Source organism: Lacerta agilis, chromosome 3 (genome assembly GCF_009819535.1).
Source record: "Lacerta agilis isolate rLacAgi1 chromosome 3, rLacAgi1.pri, whole genome shotgun sequence".
Lineage (NCBI taxonomy): Eukaryota > Metazoa > Chordata > Lepidosauria > Squamata > Lacertidae > Lacerta > Lacerta agilis.
In genome coordinates, this window is record NC_046314.1 from 95,434,805 (window position 1) to 95,456,863 (window position 22,059).

General features: G+C 35.8%; 1 protein-coding gene across 1 annotated transcript in view; it reads right to left on the reverse strand.

Moving 5' to 3' along the window:
• SYT14 (synaptotagmin 14) overlaps positions 1-22,059 on the reverse strand; it is a 70,945-nt gene that overhangs the window by 45,048 nt on the left and 3,838 nt on the right. Inside the window, 4 exon segments of the mRNA XM_033144841.1 lie at positions 275-398; positions 400-494; positions 3,424-3,588; positions 20,410-20,457. Of these exon segments, the coding sequence (XP_033000732.1) occupies positions 275-398; positions 400-494; positions 3,424-3,588; positions 20,410-20,457 (432 nt within the window).

A 22,059-nucleotide genomic window follows, 5' to 3' on the forward strand; every position in this document is an offset into this window, starting at 1 on the left:
CATAACAATAAATTGTAAACATCTATGCTTTTGTTAAACGTTTCCTATATGAATATAGGGGAAATGCTTGGAAAGCACTAAGAACTCAGAAGGTAAAAGATCAATAAAAGAAATCCAGTCTTTCCCCTAAATCCCTAACTATTTCAGTCAAGGTTTTAGATTTTACTGGCACCTTTACAGTTAATATCTTGCAACCGCTGTATCTTTATCCTATAGTGCTTTTTGATGAATGTGAAATAAGATGAAGTAAAAACTATTGTAAATAATGTCATACCTTCATCTATTGAGGCTTCACTACTGTACCCATCATACTCTGCAGACAGAGGGCTATATTTTTGTCTGGTTTCCCAAATATAGTTTTTCTGTTGTCTGTTATCGCCTGCTGGTGGCCTTGAATTTTTGTGTTCTGGATAAGGCTTCGTGATATTTACCCAGTGCCTCATCTTCACTTTCAGATGATGAACCATGCTGATCTTTATTTATGTATGAGTTGTCTATTTTGGAAAAAAGGAGGGGGGAATGATAACAGATGGCACCATAAAGGAGAGTGCTAAAATTATAATGGGTAAACATTAACTGTTAATACATTTTCCCCCTAAACAGAAGGTAATATAGTTCACATTTTAACCCAGTTTAGGCAAGAGCTCAAACTTGACAATAAGTGTATTAACATTAACATAATTATTTTTGTTTCTGCTATTCCTGGAAATATTTATTTTAGCCTGAAATAATCAGGCTTTTAAAGGTTTGTTTCCTATATACATGCTATATACCAAGGTTGTTTCCTATATACATGCTTTACTGCAGCCCATGGGGAAGATTAACACACACCCCCCCCAATGCATTTCATGTTGTTTTGTCTTCTCTCTTTGCCCTATCACCCTTAGTGGATTCAGAAAGCTCTTCTGTAACTTGATATAGGGGTTTATCCTTCCTGTTGGATAGATACATTTATGTCAACATTTGTTTTCATGTATCTGCAAAGTTTGGGATACCTTCATGGCTTTGCTAGCAATAGATTTAAATGTTTGTTTTCCTTCAATTATTAGAGGTGTGACAGAGACTATTTTATAATTTATGCATTGACTGATTTTAGAGAAAATATATTTTTGATAATATTATATATATATGACTTGTTGCATTGCCACTTCATGATTTGTATGTTAGTTTTCTCTCTTTTAGTATTACTCCTCATGAAAAGTTATATGTAGCTTATAATATGTTAAGTTCCCAGATAGTATTTGTTATAATAAAAAAAACCTCTGCACACTATGTCCTGATGCGCTAAAATCAGCCAAAATCAGTATTTGTTATAATAAAACAACCTCTGCACACTATGTCCTGATGCACTAAGTAAACAAACACATATAAATATAGAATTCAAGAATCATGTACAAAATATTCTTGTTATCCAGTGTCATCCGTTGAAAGATCTAGCAAAATTTAAGGGAACAGAAAGATATTTTTTTAGGTTGATTAATCACTATTCAAAAGTTAGTAGCATTAATCAGAAAAGAAAATATGTAACCAGTTTTCAAGGAGTGTGAATAAAATTAGATGAAGCAAATTTCAGAGAAAATAATATACATATCATAAAGAGTTTCTACCAAGGAGACTGTTTTAAAGATCATTATGAATGAAATCTAAAAAACAGTTGGGAAAAGAAGTATGTAGTAAAAGATCCAGGAAAGGCCACATGGATAAAGTATGATATAAGACACCTCACCTTTTTCTGGTGTCTTCTTACTACTCACTTCTTTTGAACAACATTCTGATTGCTTAGCCTTTTCCTTTTTACTTTCTTTTGAAAGAATAGGTGGTGCATTTTCTTCCTGCTTTGTTACAGACTGTCTGTGGCCATCAGAAAATGGTTTGCATTTCTTTTCTTTTACTTCATGAACCCCATGAGCTTTTTAGACTTTAACTTCTGCAATTCTTCATTTTTTTCTGAATTCCTGGAAGCAAAACTGTGCACTTCTTTGGTGTTTTTGAAATCAAGTCCTGGTGATCTTTGTTTTGCTTTTTTATGGGATGGGACCCTCATTTTGCTCTACTACGGCATGCAATTCTTGATTTAGTTCTTTATTAAGGGACTCATCTGGTCTATATGTATTGGAGTTCTGCCTAATATCTTTTGGAAAGGTAACATTTTTCAAGTCTTCTTTCTCTTTATTTTCCTCTTTATCTACTGCAGATTTATCTTCTTGTGCGGTAGCAGTATCATCTGTCCGAAGGCTGTTGATCATACTTGTTACCTGTTCTGTAACTGAGTCAGCTACTGTATAGCTGACATCTCCAACAGCACTGGTTAGATCATCTACAGCATTACTGAGTGTGTCAACCAGAGAAGACATAGAAGGAAGGCTCAGATTTTGTTGAAAATTTTTGAAAAATGCCATGTTTTGATTGTTAGTACATTATTGTAGAGGAAGAGCTACTACTGCTTTGAGAATAAGGTATTCCTCAAATGCATTGCTATTGTATTTTTTTAAAGTATCCTAAACCCTATCCTTTAAATTGTGGACTCTGCAGATTAGTCATTCTCTGAATTCTGTTACCTTAAAAGCAATAAATAGGAGCAAGTGTTTTCTACTACACGAAGCCAAAATCAATTGATAAATATCAATTCTGTTTTTTATGTTGTGTTGTATGTTGTGTTGTATAACATAACCAGACATTTTAAATATTATATGTAAATTGTTGAATTTACTCTACACCTGTAAGAAAAAGTTTAAACATATTTAAATAATATATTATAAAGACAGATACACTGCATTGTTTCGAAACACTAGCATATACCCTGCATTGTATCAGTTATTAAGAAACCATAAAACATAATTCTTAACATTGGACTACATTCTTAACATTGTATTCACCCAGACCACAATAATGCTGTACCCATGGGCAACAGTCTGTACAACCCCAGTAAAATCAACAAGTTTATGCAGTCTAAACTCTATGTTGAACTGTGGTCATGGAATATAATTCAGTTCAAATATGATTATTGTGTGTCTCCCCTTTAACTTTTAATGAATGATACACGGCAAATAAAAGAGGTTCGTCCTACCACTTTTGAGATTCAGAAATATCTAAGATTTTGTCCCTCATAATTGAGAAAATATGGTTTCCTGGTATATAAAAGCTGTGATCTAATTATTCTTATTAAGCATATTTGGGAAATATAAAACCATTTGTTTCTTTCCACTATCTAAAATGTCAACCCCTTACACAAGATTCAACAGAGCCCAAAACCATTAAATTCTGACTAAGCACTACAGATGGATTAGTAAAAGTATTTTGGACTATATAAGATATTTATTTTATTCAAGTCAAACTTTTATGCCTATATAACATTATTAATATGATATTACACCAGGGGTTTGCTGACTTTCAAAGCCATAGACCATAGAATTTGATACTTACAAAGTTTGTCCTGTGAATTTTTTCTGGCATTGTATCGTGAATTGAGGTCTGGGAAACCTCCAACATTCTCAAAACACATCTTCTTGTTAATATATAGAAAAAGAATCAACAACAGGATAATAAACAGTCCAACTGCTGACAGAAATCCAACAGCCTCAGGAGATACTAGAAAAAACACAAACAATGACCAGCCTGGAAAGCCAACACATTTCATTAAACTAGATGGTTAGTAAATCACACCCAGACCCAAACTTCCATGCAAGTACATAATAGGGGGAAGATGAAACAAGAGGCCTTGTTTCATATTCCCCTTCAGTCAAGTGGTTACATGGGCACACTGCCTTTTCAGTGGTGGTAACAAGTCTGTGGAACTCCATACCCAGGGAAGTTGCTTTGCTTCTTTTTTGTTAGTTTTTTAGGCATCAGACCAAGATGGTTTTATTTCAGGCTCAACAGAGTTCATGGAATAGATTTCAACTGCTGGTGCTTTGAATGCTTTTATTTAACTCTTTTACCTTGTTTCATTTTATTTGCTCTTTAAGTTATTTACTAACATTCATTATATTATCATATTGTTTATATATTTGCCTTATATTTTAAAAGAATAAAATAAAAACCCTTAATAAATAAATATTAATCGCCATCATTTTCATTACAATATAATTTTTCAGCCTACTTTCAATCAAGTCATCAATCACAGATCTACTGTCAAGACCAATGTGTATATATATCCCCATCCTGCCAATTGTGAAATCTATGAGGCTTTGGCTGAATACGACAGCAATTTTATGTCTACTTTTATGAATTGTGTTTACTTTTATATTTCATAAAAGCAATGTGACCCATTAATGAACATAATGTTTAAATCAAAGTTTAAAATCTCATCCTTTTGGATTATAACCAGGAATGTTTTTTGTTTTTGTTTATGTTTTTTGCTGCAAATAAACAGTTACCACACATGGAGATCTATGTGGAACCTGTCATTGTGAATGAATTCAACACATGCTTTCTCATGTCCACTACAGATATATCGTAAAATCTTTGACTTGGTCAGGTAACAAATTGACAGCCAGTGCATGTTTAATGTGTTGATTGGATCCCACACCTGTCAGTAATCTGGACCTTGTTTTGAAGCCACTGCTTTCTCACTCCAGCTTCTTGTTCTCTTTGCTTGCCTCCAGATTGACTAGGGGCCATCCAACACCCTCTAAAGTTCTAACATTTAGTCTTCCAAGGGTCTAGAGTAGACACACAATTCTAATGTTATTGTATGAAGTTTTTTTTTTTAGTTTTTATGACATATCAAAGGTACATACACTAGATAAAATACATATTACATTCCTGATACATATAATATTTAACTTCTAGATTAAATTCAATTCAGGTAATAGAACAAATAAATTGAGTACAGAAAGTAACAAATTATCACCCGAGAGTAAGAAAGAGTGAAAATAAAAGATAGAAGTTGAGTAAGAAGAAGAGAGAAAGGAGAGCAAAGAAAGTGAAGGAGGGGAAAGTAAAAAAGATAGAAGGTTTCTAACAGAGACCTTCCTATTTTAAATACAAAAAGAAAACATTCTCACTATAGATGACTTCCACTGCTGACTACAGCGTTTCATTAAGGATTAGTGCTTGTAGTACAGAGCAACCACTATAGAGGGATCTACATGCATTTTTGTATGTCTGCATGTCTGTGACTGCAAGAGACTGTGAATCTGGGGTGGCCACACCAACTTGAGTGACTTCCTCATTCACTTGAGCTATGTCCACCAGTGGCATGCAGCCCTGTTTTCATCTCTAAATTGTTAACAATGCCTTGCTTTAAGTGCTGCATCTAATTTATGAAAACTACTTGCTGTTTCAATAGGCTTTTTTATCAAGTTGTGGCCAATGCCTTCAAGCATGCAGTGTTTCATTTGCCCCCATTTACTTTGACTATATAATGCCATAGCACAGAAACAATCAATTAAAACAACAGCATCATCATGTGAACAGCACTGAAAGATCACAGAACAATTGAATTCAAACCCTTTTATTGTAAAAGGGTACATATTTCATAATCTTTGGAGTCTATTAGAACCCAAATGCATAAAATAGTTATTAGGGTTTTTAAAAAGTAAAAGTAAAAAGGTAAGTGATTAACTACATATTCTTGAATTTGTGACTAGCCCTATTTTATTGCAGAAGTTACTCCTGCCTGTATAGTTCTTCTGCAAGGGCACTGTCCCAATAGGATAACACTTTTTTCAGCCATAGAGTATAGCTGGTTTGCTTATTAGCTTAATGTTAAGTTTAGTGTTTAATGTGATAATATCAATTACAGATCTAAGGTCATTTTCTGAGGTTAAGAGAATACAGCAATTAATACCTTACGAAAGAATGTTACTTTAGCTTCAGCTAGACTAATTAATTATTCATCTACTTTAACACCAAATGCAAGTATTTGGAATTATCTATCTTGTATCAATTTGCATACATGAACCCATCTTTAGGACTATAAGCAGTCTGAGTTTATCACATGTGAAAAAGACGTGACTATTCTGATAGTTTTCTTAAACCTGTAACCAGTATTTCTATAACCCCATGAGGGATTATGTGCAGTACAGTATACTGTGCTGTTTGCATTACACTGTTTAACATTAAGCATTTAATTCTCTTAAATGAATTACTAAGCACAATTATTTTATAGACAGAAAATAATAGTAATTATCATAAAATTAAATATAAGGAATTTAATACAATTATGCAGAGGATGCACTCCATTAAAAATATTGCTAAAGTTATACCTAATTAATGACCCACAATAGTATTAATTGCTTCTTGAAAAGTATTACAACTTTCAAAATACAACCGATTTCGTAAAGACTATCTTAGAACTGTTTTTATGAGGTTGAACAGTTTTATTCAACATAGCAGATGTACAATGATGAAAAAATGTAAGTTCTATCTAATGAACTAAAGTAATTCAAGGAACATTATTAAATTTCATTCACAGAATAACAGGTGAAAGAAATTCACTGAAATTAATATCATAATGCACTGTCAATACTAGCAATGAATTCAAAGGTTATAAATTATGCTAACAAAATTAGTATTTGGCAACTTGCCATAAATTAAATTTCATTATATTAGGTCTTTAGTTTTCTATGCCACAAAAATCAACATATGTTGTATATTTAAATTTGTTTTTATCTCTTTCCAAAAGCAATTTCAAACATACTGGGAAAGTATTTTTGAAGAGTAACAGTATCACAAGCATTAAACCAAAACAAATACCTTTAATTTTAAGAAAGGATAATTGCTTTAAAATAGCATTTATAAACTTCTTTTTTACTTACATAAAGTGTTGACTGTTCAATTGCTGCAATAGTGAATGAAACTATATATTTATCTTACTGCATGTCAAGACAGTTTAATTATTAATGTGGTCAATGCAATAGTATCTGCCTTGTGTACAAGCCAAACTGGTACTTGATCTGAAACCCCATGATGGTCAATGAACATACTCTTATTTTAAAAACACAATTCAATGGTTTGTATTCAAAGTAGCACTAAGGGGAATGTTCCATGACAGCAAGGATTTCTCTTTGCACAAGGGAATATTCACCCTCTCTCTTCTCACCTATGTGTTCCCTAAATCTGTTTTGGGGGTTACCCCAGCACTCGAGAGCAGATTTGGGGATGGCATGGTATGTAAGGAGAAGTTAAGTCTCTTTGCACAAATGGAACTCATTCCGCTTGTGGAATTATTTAGTTGAAAACTGCTTAGTATTAAAAGTTATGCTATTTTTACAGTGTTAAGGTATCAAATACAGTATTGGTATTTAATTTATAAAATAATTAATTCACTATAACTGAATCACTTCATTTCTTTCACAATAGTATAGAATTTAAAAAGTTTAAAATAGGCATATAACAAAGGAGTACTAAAAAGTTCTTATTTTAGCTGCTTCTAAAGATCATCATTAATCAAAGGGTATTTAACCAATCCTTGCTCCATTTACCCACTGGATACATGCCACAACAAAAAAACCAAAGTCACTATTGACAATATGTGTAGCTCTTTATTTGCTTTCTTGGCTTAATAGGCCAGTGTCCATTTAAGACAGAGACAGAATCATTATCTGCCATAATGTTATCCCAGAGACCAGCCCCAGTGTTAAAGGGTAGCACAGATATCACTAAAACTATGGCACAAGAAAGCAGTCTGTTTCAGTGGAAGAGGCATATTCTTAGAAGATTATGTTACTTGCTCACAGCAATCAGAAAAACAGAAGTCCACAGCAGAGATGTACAAGTGGGCCACTGCCTTAATTGATTCAGAAATAAACCAAGGCTCAGAAAATATTCCTCCTTCCAGTCAGCCCTCTTTGGTCCCCAAAGAACCCTCCCCATCAACTCCCCACTTCAACTTCCTTCTCTTCTTTTTATCAAGTCCTTACCTGACCAAGACAGTGGTGACAGCAGGTGAAGGCACATATGCCCAGCTATCCTAGTATGCTGGCTTGCTGACACACTGTATATCAGCCCACACCTTGACTTGTGAGAGATGAAGTATGTGACTACTGCAATTTCTGCAGTCTTCTGAACCCATGGGTAATCTGGGCTTATACGTTTAAAACACATGTTTAAAAACACATGTCTAAAAATACATGTTCAAAAACATGGCAGGGAGATCTTCTTTATGACAACCATAGTTTAGTAGTTCACATTAGTAGTGACATCCACTGCCCCATATAAAAAAACAAAGTTTTTAATAATTATTGGCAGCTTCAGATTATTGTCAATTAATACTGCTTAGTTTAAAAAAACTATCCCAGAATCAACAGAAATAAGCTTGTCTTTACTAACTTAAGTCCACTGATCTCAATGGTTTGAAGTCCACTGATCTCAATGGCCAAAAACAATTCATAGAGTATTCTTTTGCATACCGTGTTTCTCCTAAAATAAGACACCGTCTTATATTTTTTTTCGCTCAACAAAACACAGTATGGCTTATTTTCAGGGGATGTCTTATTTAAACCGCGTCGCATCGGTACGCTGCATAGCCACGCCTCTCCAGGCTGTTTTAATGGGAGGTGCCACGTCACTATGGCTTATTTTCGCGGTATGGCTTATTTTTGGGGAACGGCTTATATTTCACAAATGCATAGAAATCCTGCTATGGCTTATTTTATGGCCATGTCTTATTTTAGGAGAAACAGGGTAGTATTCATTAGACCATGGTTTTCATGGGGAAATTTTTAATGTATTTCATAAATTAGCCATTAGATGGCACTATAGGTCAACTAGATTACAAAGTGCAAAACCTACACTTTGAATGTTCTGTTCCCACTAAATAAGTACCACAGATAGTAACTTTGATTTCTTACTCAAATATTGGGTAGAATCCAGATACAGCTCAACATATTTAAATCCTATTAATTTCAAAGGGAGGGAACTGAGCAAGTGCTTAACTCCAAATGAAACGAACAGGCCTTCAAAGTGCTTCATTTAAGATGGATCATACTTTCCTGTTTTATGAAGATAAACATAATTTTTGATTTATAAAAGTAATGAGCACTGACCCATGCAACAAGCTCATCTAATAGCTCATCATTTCTAAATATAAGATTTGTCCTTTTTTGTTATTATTATCCTTATTTATGAACAATGGGTTACAATAAAGAGTAAATTATCTCTCTAGAAATCAGCAAGCTGATGCAATTACTTGAATTTATTGTATTTATTTTAGTGAGATGCAAATGCACATAACTGCGTCACATAAATTAAGTAAAATAACTTAATGACAGATTATTGATTATGTCCAACCTACATCTCTAGCTAAACAAATAAACTGTGACTACAAGACAATGAAAATATTTAAAGAAACATTTAATTGCTACTGTTTAACCAAAGAACCCTGGGGAATGGAATACCTGCACTGAGCAGGATCAGTTATGCTCTACATTATTCAACATCTCTAACGTATTCGTCTGATGCATTCTAGATTACATTCAGCCTCATTCATAACTCAGGGCCAATTTATATGTAACCAACCACTGAAATGTGAGAAAGGTTCTGCATAGAAGAATCACATGGCACACCAGTAGTGTCTATTTCTAGGAACCACATGGGACAGTTTAATTATATGATTACACCTACATCAACACAATACTTGTGCTAGTGTGAGAAGTAACCACATTACCCACTGATTTCAGAAGACTCCTGTTGTCAAACGACTTAGTTGTCAAACAAATCAGCTCCCAAATGCCACAAACCAGGAAGTGAGTGTTCCAGTTTGCAAACGTTTTTTGGAAGCCGAACGTCCGACGCAGCTTCTGATTGAGTGCAGGAAGCTCCTGCAGCCAATCAGAAGCAGCACCTTGGTTTTCAAACCATCTTGGGAGTCAAATGGACTCCTAGAATGAATTAAATTTGACAACAAGGTACTACTGTACTAAATAAAAAATAATTATTATTATTATTAAAGTGTCTCTGCCATATTCCTTAACATTCAAGAAAGGAGCAAGTTTTTTTCCACTGTTGAACTTTTATATTATATTGAGCTTTGTGAAGCTCAACGCTTTCAAAAACACTGCCCTCAAAATTTGCTGAAGCACTAAATATTGTAATTATTCATTATATTTCCAAAAACAGAATTTTTATATTATAGTTATACACACATTGGTCCTCTTTGCACATAAGACACAGATCATTCCAAATCTGATCCTGCTCTAGTACAAACAAAAGCAATAAACCATTATCCCTGGCTTAGCATTACATCCACGAGAACATATAACACCGGTCCTGAGAGATCTGCATTGGCTCCCAGTACATTTCTGAGCACAATTCAAAGTGTTGATGCTGACCTTTAAAGCCCTAAACGGCCTCGGACCTGTATACCTGAAGGAGCGTCTCCACCCCCATCGTTCAGCCCGGACACTGAGATTCAACGCCGAGGGCCTTCTGGCGGTTCCCTCATTGCGAGAAGTGAGGTTACAAGGAATCAGGCAGAGGGCCTTCTTGGTAGTGGCGCCCGCCCTGTGGAATGCCCTCCCATCAGATGTCAAGAAAATAAGCAGCTATCCTATTTTTAAAAGACATCTGAAGGCAGCCCTGTTTAGGGAAGTTTTAATATTTAATGCTGTATTGTTTTTAACACTCAATTGGGAGCCGCCCAGAGTGGCTAAGGAAACTCAGCCAGATGGACGGGGTATAAATATTATTATTATTATTATTATTATTATTATTATTATTATTATTACTATTATTATCATCCAACCCAAAGATTGTGTTTTATTTTTCTTGAACAAGTCATGTTCTGAAAGCCAAAAACAAATTTTGGTTTTAGATTGTAATTCATGTGAAGCAAATCAAACCACAGTTGCTACTTCAGACATAACTCTAATTCAGGGACTATGGTTTGTTGCTCCTATTTGAGCTAGGGGAACAGCAGGTTTACTGCAATATTCTGATACAGTCAGTGTCTAACTTACTTTACGCTATATAATTCTGGTTTCACAGAAAAAAAATTATCCATAGTTTAAAACTAAGAGATCCTAGTCATCTTTACTCTTTTAATATATCTGCACCACAAATTCAATAGGAAATGTTCATTACTTTGCTTTTTTTTTCTTTGAGACATGTTACCTATGTCAAAGCTGCTTGTCTCGTTCTCTACCATCCTTCACACTTTCATGTGCTCTAACTACACCCAGCAGAAGGTCTATAAACTAGATGAAAAGGGGGAGGGGAAGAAACTAAATTACTTTTTTGCTTCGAAATCCATATGTTTAACAAAGATTTAGACAAAAATTAGCCCTTTTCGTAATATAAAGTTTGAGTCTATCAAGCAATTAAGACTTGCACAAAACCTTAATAAACATTGTGAAATACGTATTATAAAATATATGATATAGTGATGGGGATAAAAACTAAAAATATAATTCAATGAAAATAAATTAGGAGTTCATATTATTTTTAAAAATTATTAAGGTTACTGTTAAATAAACACAGAACAAGCGGAAGTCTGAATTTACAGCACAATCTTATGCATTTTTCCACAAAGTAAGTTTTATTGTATTCAGTGAGGCTTACTCCAGCTAAGTATGCACCACAATCAAGACTGCCTCCATGCAGCACAATTCTCTACATGTCTACTCAGTTCTGAGTACAGTGGTACCTTTGGTTACGTACTTAATTCATTCCAGAGGTCTGTTCTTAACCTGAAACTGTTCTTAACCTGAAGCACCACTTTAGCTAATGGGACCTCCCGCTGCCACTGCGCCGCCAGAGCATGATTTCTGTTCTTATCCTGAAGCAAAGTTCTTAACCTGAAGCGTTATTTCTGGGTTAGCGGAGTATGTAACCTGAAGCGTATGTAACCCGAGGTACCACTGTAAACCCACTGATTTCCTTGGTACTGTATTTGCTTCCTGGTGAGAGTTATAGGATTGTGGTTATAATCATTTTCTCTAGTCCATATAATATTGATTGGATGTACACAAACTATAAAGGCTTTTTAGGCTTGGAGAAGAGGGAATGGAAGGGAACGCAGAGAGGGTGTAAGCCCCAATTTAAGGAATGTAGGGAAAGTGAAGGAAATATGTACCACATGTGGTGGACATGCAGGAAAATCAAAGAGTTTTGGAATCTAATTTATGATATAAAAATAATAATGATGTGTAAAATAATAACAAAGAAATAAGGGGAAATTGTATGATACGTTGTAAGAATATATTAGAAAATATGAAAGATGATTGTAATAATCATATGTACATTTGATATTAGAAATTTAAATGCACCGGGAGTTGATGGGAAGTCTATTACACATTAGTAAGAGCGTTGAACAAAATAGGTTTTATAAGACTGAATCAATTTTATTCGTATATTTACATAAGATCGCTTACACAATATCGTTTTTTGTTTATATAAGTTTGTTTTGTTATGTATGAAACTTAATAAAGCATGGAAAACTTTTTTTTTCAAAGGAATGGTCTGTTTCAGGAAGGAACTGTGCCAGTGGTGTAGCTAGGTAATTTTAGACCCTGAACTTAGTGGTCTTATTGGGAGGGGGGCATATACACTCATATATGTTACTTCAGTCATGATGCCTACTACAGTATTAGCATTTCTTCTGCCCCACTGCCATTCTGTGGTTTAAAACTGCTTTTTATTTTATTTTTATGTTAGAGCAAATCATCATCATCATCATATTTATTACCCATCCTTAACTGTTTATTAGAAATAGTTTCATAAAATAATAATACACTGAGCATAAGTAGTTTTGGATTTAGAACTCAGGACTTATCATGACCATGAGAATAAAATGTGGTTTGTTTCTGTACACATTATCCTTCATCATCTCCCCCTGGCCTACACTTCCGTCCTGAGGTCCAGCCCTAGCTGTACCAACTATGGCCTACCTTGAATTGGGACTGCTCTTAACTGACATGTTTATAATAAGCTCCATATTTATAAACAAAGCAATGTATAGATAGATATGTATAATCCCCCCATACTTTTTATTCTGTGTGAGAGTGGTAATAATTTTTTTATAAAAAAATCTAAAATACAATTAAGTGTGATCCTATGCATGTCTGCTCAGAAGAAAGTGTCATTGAGTTTGGTGGGACTTACTCCCAGGTAAGTTGGTCTAAGACCCAAGTGGAGCCACATAATTTGCCATAGGTGGCATGTATATTTAGCTCTTCCACAGGTACAAGGAGGACACCCATGGGAAGCGGTCACTGCATGAGCCTTACCAAATTTTCTCCCACTTCTGAATCACCACCTCAGAAGGAACAGCAGCTACTGCAGCCCTAACTAGCACATAGTCATGGCAATAACTAGTACACAAATCTGACCTCTTTTAGCCCCTTAATTATAGGCGCCTCCAAGCTGTATTCCAGGTGCACTAAACTACTATCCCAAAATTTCTTAATTCTGTAACCTCAGCCTTTCTATGGGCATGGCTAATCTGCTGAAGACTTTAGATCAAGGACATCTAGCTACTATGATTACACTGGACCTTACAGCTGCATCCCATCAGATATGACTGAACATAAGCTGCCTCTTCAACATGAGCCAGCTTGAATAAAATATACCTACAAAATTTATACCCACAAGATGAGAATGAATCACTAATGATGAACAATTACGTGTTGTTCCAAAGAGATTTAAATGTGTTCCTCTGCTGTTCTACACCCATGATTCAGTAGCAGACACTTAAGAGTAAACATAATGTATCTCTTACCCCTTTGCATCATAGTACTTTTTTCTCTGACCTGAAGAAATCCTGAATATGGCCTGCTGGGAAGACTGGTGGGGAGTGTATGAAGGGTACAATATGAGGGTATGAAGGGCACAATATGAATGTCCTCAGTTTCTTTTGCATTGACAAGTTCAGACCAAGGAAGCGGGTCATCATCATCTTCAAATTTTGAATACTGAGTTTGAGATTGATGTGCTAATTGTGATTTTATTTGTCCTGTGGTGGTTTTGCCTCAATGGTCCCTGGTGGTCACAAAGCTCAGTTTCCGCTATTTCCTCCTTTATGGGCCTCCAGTTATGTTGCTTTGTCACTAAATTGTTCATAACGGAATAGCATAGTTACTTACTGCTCTAAGCAACTGTGATCATATCATATCTGTCCTGCATTCCTTACATTTAGTGCCTTTAGATTAGAAGATAATTTAAAATTGTATTGCTAGTTTTTTAAGCCTTGACAACTTAAAATTAGCAGAACACTGGATTCTAATGGTATCTCATCCAAGAGTTCTTTAAAAAACACAAATGTGAAATTGAAATAAAATCAGTCTCCATACTTGAGAACAGGAAAATGCCCAGTATAATAGCTTTTTAAAAAAGGATGTGGGGGTGCCAAAAAATTACACACTTGTTAGCTTCTAGTATATTCTAAATACACTGAAATATTGTTAAAGATAAAACTACCAAGCACCAAGAAGAACAAGTTTTGCTGGGAAAAACTCACGTGCTTTCTGCAGAATAAGTCTGCCTCACTATTCCGTTCAGAGTTCCTTGACAGTGGCAACAAGCACATTTTATCCTTCTGCTTTCAAAAAGTGTTTGACTAATCCTTCACCAAAGTAAACTTAGAAGCTAGTGGATAGAGGTCAGAGCACAAATGGATGGTTTTCACAATGAGGGAAGTAAGGAACTGTATTGGAACAAGAACTTTTTAAATTATTCATTAATTATCTGGAGCTAGGCATAAGCATGGTAGAGTTTGCTGATGACACCAAGTTATTCAGAATGGTTAAAAAAAGCAACAAAAAAAACTCCAAAAGGAGCTCTCCTAATTAGCTGAATAGGCAATAAAAAGGTGAAATTATCTTACCCACTCAAATGCTTCGATCTGCAAAGCTGGCACTTTCACAAGTGCCATCTAATGATGAAAAGCCTCACTGTAGTTTCTGGTAAGTGCTAAAAACTTTTTTGCTTAGGTAAACCTACTAGACAAATAATTTATTACATCTGTTTGTTGTAAAACTGCAGATTTTTACTTATATTTTGATAAATTTTACTTTGCATATTGTTTTTATTGGTGTTTTAATGAATTTTTGTATTGTTTTATGTAAAACTTTAAAACATAAGAGGTTTTTGTTGTTTAAACAGTATATAAAACTTGTTAAATAAATAAGAAAAGTGTGGTTCCATGTAAGTAACAGCAAAGTGATAACATTTCATGGTAAAAAAAAAAAATCCTAACTTTACAAGGCAATTTATGGAGTCTGAGCTGGCACTGACTGACCAACAAATAACTCGAGGTTGTGGTGGATAGCTCAATGAAAACAAGTGACCAGGATGCTGCAGCTGTGAAAAAAGTAAATCCCATGATAGCTATTGTTAGGGAAGGAATCAAAAATAAAACTTCTAGGATCACATAATTAAAATACAAATATATGGTGTGCCCATGCTTTGAAGTATAGTACTGTGTATGGTGGTACCTTGGTTTTCAAATGTCTTGGTTCCCAAATGCCGAAAACCCAGAAGTGTGTGTTCCGGTTTTCTAATGTTTGTCGGAAGCCGAATGTCTGATGCAGCTGTCGGCTATTGTTTCCAGGGCGTCTACACCAAACAAAAGCTGCGCCTTGGTTTTCAAACATTTTGGAAGTCAAACGGACTTCCGGAGCGGATTAAGCTTGGCGCTTTTGTTTTTGCTATTTATTTTGCGTTTTTGTTTTTGAGGCTTTTTCGGTTAATTTGTTTATATGACTGTGTGGAACCCAATTCAGCTACGGATTGGTAGATTGTGTGACTGTGGAAATGGATAAAAGTCCCCCATCTAAACATGACTATCATCAGTGCAGGAAGGGGAATTAAAAAAAAAATTATCATCTACAATACTGTCTTATTTATTTTATAGTACAGTACAGTACAGCCCTGAGTGCTCACTGGAAGGACAGATCCTGAAACTGAGGCTCCATACTTGGCCACCTCATGAGAAGAGAAGACTCCCTGGAAAAGACCCTGATGTTGGGAAAGATTGAGTGCACAAGGAGAAGGGACGACAGAGGATGAGATGGTTGGACAGTGTTCTCGAAGCTACCAATGTGAGTCTGACCAAACTGTGGGAGGCAGTGGAAGACAGGAGTGCCTGGTGTGCTCTCTGGTCCATGGGGTCACAAATAGTCGGACATAACTAAACGACTAAACAACAACAACAACAGTACATTGATTATTGCTTTCATTTTATGGACCAATAGTCTCGTTAGATAGTAAAATTCATGTTAAATTGCTGTTTCAGGGTTGTTTTTAAAAGTCTGGAACAGATTAATCCGTTTTGCATTACTTTCTATGGAAAGTGTGCCTTAGTTTTGGAACACTTTGGTTTTGGAACGGACTTCTGGAATAGATTGAGAACCAAGGTACCACTGTATTGTTCTGGGCATGCCCTTCTCAAAACATATGTAGAACTAGGGGTGGGCGGGGAGAGTTTAAAAGGGGGGTAACCAAAATATTCAAGTGGGTAGAGCAATTCCCAGTTTATGCCAGAAGGTTACAACTGGGTTTTGGGGGTTTGTTTGTTTTAAGGGCATTTAAGCAGGGACATGAGACATGTTAGAAGTTAGAAGTGTGACCCTACTTTTATTTCTTAACTACAGTGGGTAGCCGTGTTGGTCTGCCATAGTCGAAACAAAATAGAAAATCTTTCCAGTAGCACCTTAGAGACCAACTGAGTTTGTTCTTGGTATGAGCTTTCGTGTGCATGCACACGAAGAAGTGTGCATGCACACGAAAGCTCATACCAAGAACAAACTCAGTTGGTCTCTAAGGTGCTACTGGAAAGAAGTTTCTATTTTGTTTATTTCTTAAGGATACTTTGAGGATATGGCAATTTTGCTATTAATACAAAAAAAAATTGGTTCTGTATTTATGTATAATTGTGTTTTTATTCTATGTTGGAAGCTGCCCAGTGTGGCTGGGGCAACTCAGTAAGATGGGCAGGATAGAATTATTCTTATTATTACTATTACTACTACTTTTTAAAGAGTTGTCTAATAAACATTATGTCGTATGGAAATGAGTGGACAAAGCTACACTATGCAACATTTTTAAGCTGGAAATCAGCAGACAATAATTCAGTTGATTGTTACCAATGGAAATTCAATCACCATAGCCAAGTACTTATCTAGTTTCATTGGGTTATATAATCTTGATTTATTAAAGAGCTAGTAAGTGGCTTTCAAAACAAAAGCATTATGATAATAACAGACTAAAGGAAAAATACGTATCTAGTTTCATACCTTCTAAAAAACAAACTGGTGATGACAAAGTTATTTGCTAATGCTTAAAATATTTATTATTAACCATTTTACTTTCTGTTCTCAATCTCAAGGCAACTTATAACAATATAAAAATATGTTTCGTCACATCCATTCAGTCTTAATTATTTAAACAGGGGCAGGAGGTCTGGAATAGTTTCAAAACTCTCTATATACCCACAGGTTATTGGAATTTAGGCCTCTTTGCAGATTAGACTTTACCCCTTTCAAGTGTCAGAGGTGGTGATAGACCAACAAAAGGAACAATGATTCCAGTTCAGTGGAGCATTGGTTATCTCTACAAAACATTTTGCAAAACAGCCCCCCATAAGCACACTTCTGTTGCTAAGAAAACAAAACTAAAAGGCCTGAACCTGAGGTAGGCATAAGATACCATCTGAAGGCTTGTGGCCCACAAATAGTATCATGGTGTAAATTATCAGCAGCCAAGGTGTATAAGGGTTCACTCCTAATAAATTCCTCTTTGCACAGTTTTGTGATGATTCCATGTTTGTCTGATACTACTCTGACATGTGGTAGACATGCAGGAAAATCAAAGAGTTTTGGAATCTAATTTATGATATAAAAATAATAATGATGTATAAAATAATAACAAAGAAATAGGAAAATGGTATGATACGTTGTAGATATATTAGAAATATGAAAAGATGATGGTATAATGATATGTTCATTCGATATTAGAAATTTTAAAATGCACCGGGAGTTGATGGGAAGTCTATTATACATTAGTAAGAGCGTTGAACTTATATAGGTTTTGTAAGATTGAATCAATTTTTATTCGTATATTTACATAAGATCGCTTACACAATATCGTTTTTTGTTTATATAAGTTTGTTTTGTTATGTATGAAACTCTGACATAGCATTTTGGTGTTGGCACTTTGGTGCTGAGATAAACCTGTATTTATCCAGGCATTTACAGGATGTTACTATGCTGCTCTTACTGATATGCCAGACTTATATTCAAATTGTTAGCTGTAAAAGTATTACACCCGAAATCAATCATGTATTTTGAATAGGTTATATTTTCCAAGTACTTTAATTTAAACATGAAAGGAGAATGGGCTTACTGAATACATATGTACTTGGAATTTTTAAATGTAAACCGCTTTGAGATCTATTGACAGTAAGCATTCTATAAATGACTTAAATAAGTAAAATAAATAACTTTCACTAGCCTACAATTAATATTTGACACATATAGCCTATAGCCTGGATCTAAAGAACCATACAACTATGGCTATGCATTAAAATAAACTTTTGACTTGTGTTTCTGGAACAGCAATTTCCATGCTGCATTGCAAGCCGCTTTTGAAACTGAAAATTTCAATGAAGATTTGATACTGAATGGGAGTTTGCCATGCAAGAAGAAGAAGAAGAATAAATAATTTGCACTGGACAACCCTAGTGCTTTGGCATGCTTAAAATAGCTTAATAAAGGTTTCATTTATTTATTGAGATTCCTGCATTGCAGGGGGATGGACTAGATAACCCTACAATTCGATAATTCAATTATTTTATTATTCTATCACATTTGTATTATTATTATTTTTTTAAATATTTTTATGAAGAATTTCTTGATTTACAAAGGTATTGCAATGTCTCTCTCGTATTTTCCGTATCACATTTTTACAAATCAGTTTTTGTTGTTGATACATTAGGAAGAAAGGGGGAGAGAGGTGGGTGGGGTGGGAGATAGGTGGGGTGGGGTGACGATGTTTCTATTTTACTTAATATGGCTAGGGTTTGGTGTCAGCGTTGTTTGTGTGGGTTCTCTGTTGTTCGCTTGTGCTCCATTGGCGGTGAGAGAGGTCGGGGTTGGCTTAGGGTGTGATTGTTCATTTGTGGTTGGCTGTGGTTATCTTTGGTTTCCTCTGTGAGTGGGGTTGGTGGGTGTTTTGGATCAGGTTAGCCATATTGATTTGTATGCTGTCAGTAGATTTTTTGTCATTGTCTTGTTGGGCTGTGTGTGTGATGAAGGGGAACTATACCGGGGTGAAGGTGTCTTCTTCTGTTTGTCCCCGTGTCAGTTTCAGGTTACTGGTTAGTTTTTCTAGTAGAGCTGTTTCCCATACTACTTGGTACCATTGGTGCATGTTTGCTCCTGTCAGGTCTTTCCAGTGTCTGGTTATGATGTTTCTGGCTGCTGAGAGTAGATGGATTATGAGTTCTTTGTGTTGTAAGTGGGCATTATTGTCTTGGAAGATGTTTAGTAAGACCAATTCTGGGGTGGTTTCTAGCACTTGCTTGGTTATTCTACATCACATTTGCATTATGTCCTTCCTTGAAGTGAGTTGTGACAAACTGTCCATCTCTGGACCAGGTCTTGCCTTTCAATTCTTTTGAAATGGCCCACCAGTCATCTTTCACCCAAATTTTTGCCAGCAGCACTTCACGCTGAAGGAGATTTGAACCAAGGTCTTTCCAGGCCGAATATAGGATTCTGTCCACTACACTACAGTGTAGGCTATACAAATTGCTCTGTAGCAAGCATTTCTCACATGAAGACTGCAGGAGATAAGTTTGCCTGAAATAGGCTTTACTACATGCAAAAATACAGAAACTAGATTGAATTTGAAGCAACTTCCTGGAAATCTGATTGCAATTTTTAATTAACAGTCATTTATCTGATAGCCTGTGATGAGCAGGAATCACTTAAAAACAACCAGGCGAGAAAATTTAGTTATATTTTTATTTCCAAGAACTACATACTATCGCCAGATAGTCTATTACACATTTGTGTGCGTTAGAGAGCAACCCTAACTCCCACCCCACCAACAATGCCAGGCAGAGTAAAGGAACAACCACTGCATCCATAGTCCTACCACTAATGGCAGTTACAGCAGAGTAAGAGACAGGACAATTGGGCCCAATTCATACCTGATTACTATGCCATCTCCCAGCTAGCACAATGGCTAGGTCCAATGATGACATACAAGTTGTGAGGCTGGCCCAGAATCCAGCAGATCTTGAGCCAGCTCAGCATCAGCCTCTTCACAATCTTGGAATGCCCCATTCCAGGGCTGTGTCCCGCCGCCGCTGGTGGGGACATTCATCAGTCAGTGGGAGACCAGCTGAGCTGAGGAGAACTGAACATAAGGGAGGGTCTGGATTGCTCTTTCCGCTTAACTCTTCTAGGCTGTTCCACTATTTAAAAAATGTTTACATAATTAAAAGTATTCAAAGAAGATGCTTACCTTTTCTAATGCAAATTAGTTCATGTACGCCACAGGGTCTTTCACCACCTGTTCATGGAAAGAGAGTTAAGTGGGGAAACGATAAAATATATTTCAGTATTCATAAACTTATCTTAGGCGGGCTTAATAATCATCCAATGGTATTTATAATTATTTGAAAGACATTCAAACTTACTTACAGTATCAAATGGGGGTTATTAGTTTCTTATTCTATCCTCTATAGACAACAGTAGATTCAAAATATCTAAATTATAATTATAACTCATATTGGAGCAATCTACCTTGGTACTTAAGTATGCAAGCTTTGCAGTTATACAGAGTACTTTACTGGGCAGAATGAAATTTCAAGCTAATGAAAATGAGTTGTTCCCCAGAGCAAGTAACCCAATCAAAAGCCATTTGTACATTTACAATACTGAAGTGTCTAAAATGTTGGCTTGGCTTACTAGCCAGCCCTTACTTGTGCTTGTCACCAGTCACTTCCCATATCTTAAGATGCAGGGTCATCTCACATTTTGACAGCATATGGGTAAGATAAGAAACAGCAGCAGTCTTTCTTATGCTGATGGGAAGGGAATCCTGCTATTTCTTACTTGTTTAAAAATTGCAATGGAAAACGAGCCTGTGGGCTGCTGTGTGTTCTAGTCCCTGACAAGTAGATTTGTGGATACCTGTAATATTATACTATGCAAGACTATACTGCGAGGAGTTTGGGGTGTTGAGATGTGTGGCAGAACCCTCTAATCCCTGGATCCACCAAGTGTTAAAAGCTAACCAAGCCAAGTTAGCTTTCTGATGAGGTGATTAAGGAGCTTGGTGTGAGATGGCAAATGGGTGGGGCCCCCTCAATCAAGAGACAAGCCAGAGTTTGGAAGAGAGTTGAGAGGGCAGTGGTGTGATCTAGAAATAAAGCAACAAGCTGGAGAGAGAGGCAGAGCAACATTTGAGAGCAATGTTTGATTTCTATTTGAATCTAAGGCTGCGGCTATGGGAGAAACAAGATCCTTTTGGGGTATTGTTGCTGGGAACCCCTCCATTGTAGGCTCGGGTTGTATATACAGTGGGACCTTGGTTTACAACCATAATCCGTTCCAGAGGTCCGTTTGTAAACCAAAACAGGTTGTAACCCAAGGCACGCTTTCACCAATGGGGCCTCCAAAATTTGTTTGTAATCCAAAAAAAAGGTTGCAAACTGAGACACGCACTTACAGGTTTGACGTGTTTGTAATCCAAAATGTATGCAAACCAAGATGTATGCAAACCAAGGTACCGCTGTGTGTAAATGAACCATATATCATAAAGACACCACAGTCTCCACTGTGCCTCATTTCCAAAAGGAAACATAAACCCTGGGAAAGTGCCCAGCTTGGAGACTGGGGTGGCATGCAACAATATTAGACTATATAATTACTACAAAATGTGATCCTCAGTCCCACGAGTCAGGTTTATTCATTAAGTCTTTAGCAGCCAGAGATTCAGCAATATTTCAAGAAATTGTATAAGAAAGTTTATTTCACTGTATATAAAGTAAATCCCTACATCCATGTACAGTGAACGAACCTATATGCTTCTTAATTTCTGAATTTCAGAGCCTGGGGTAGTTATATTTACAGTACTGTGGGGATAACCAGCATCTGGGACAACCAGTAA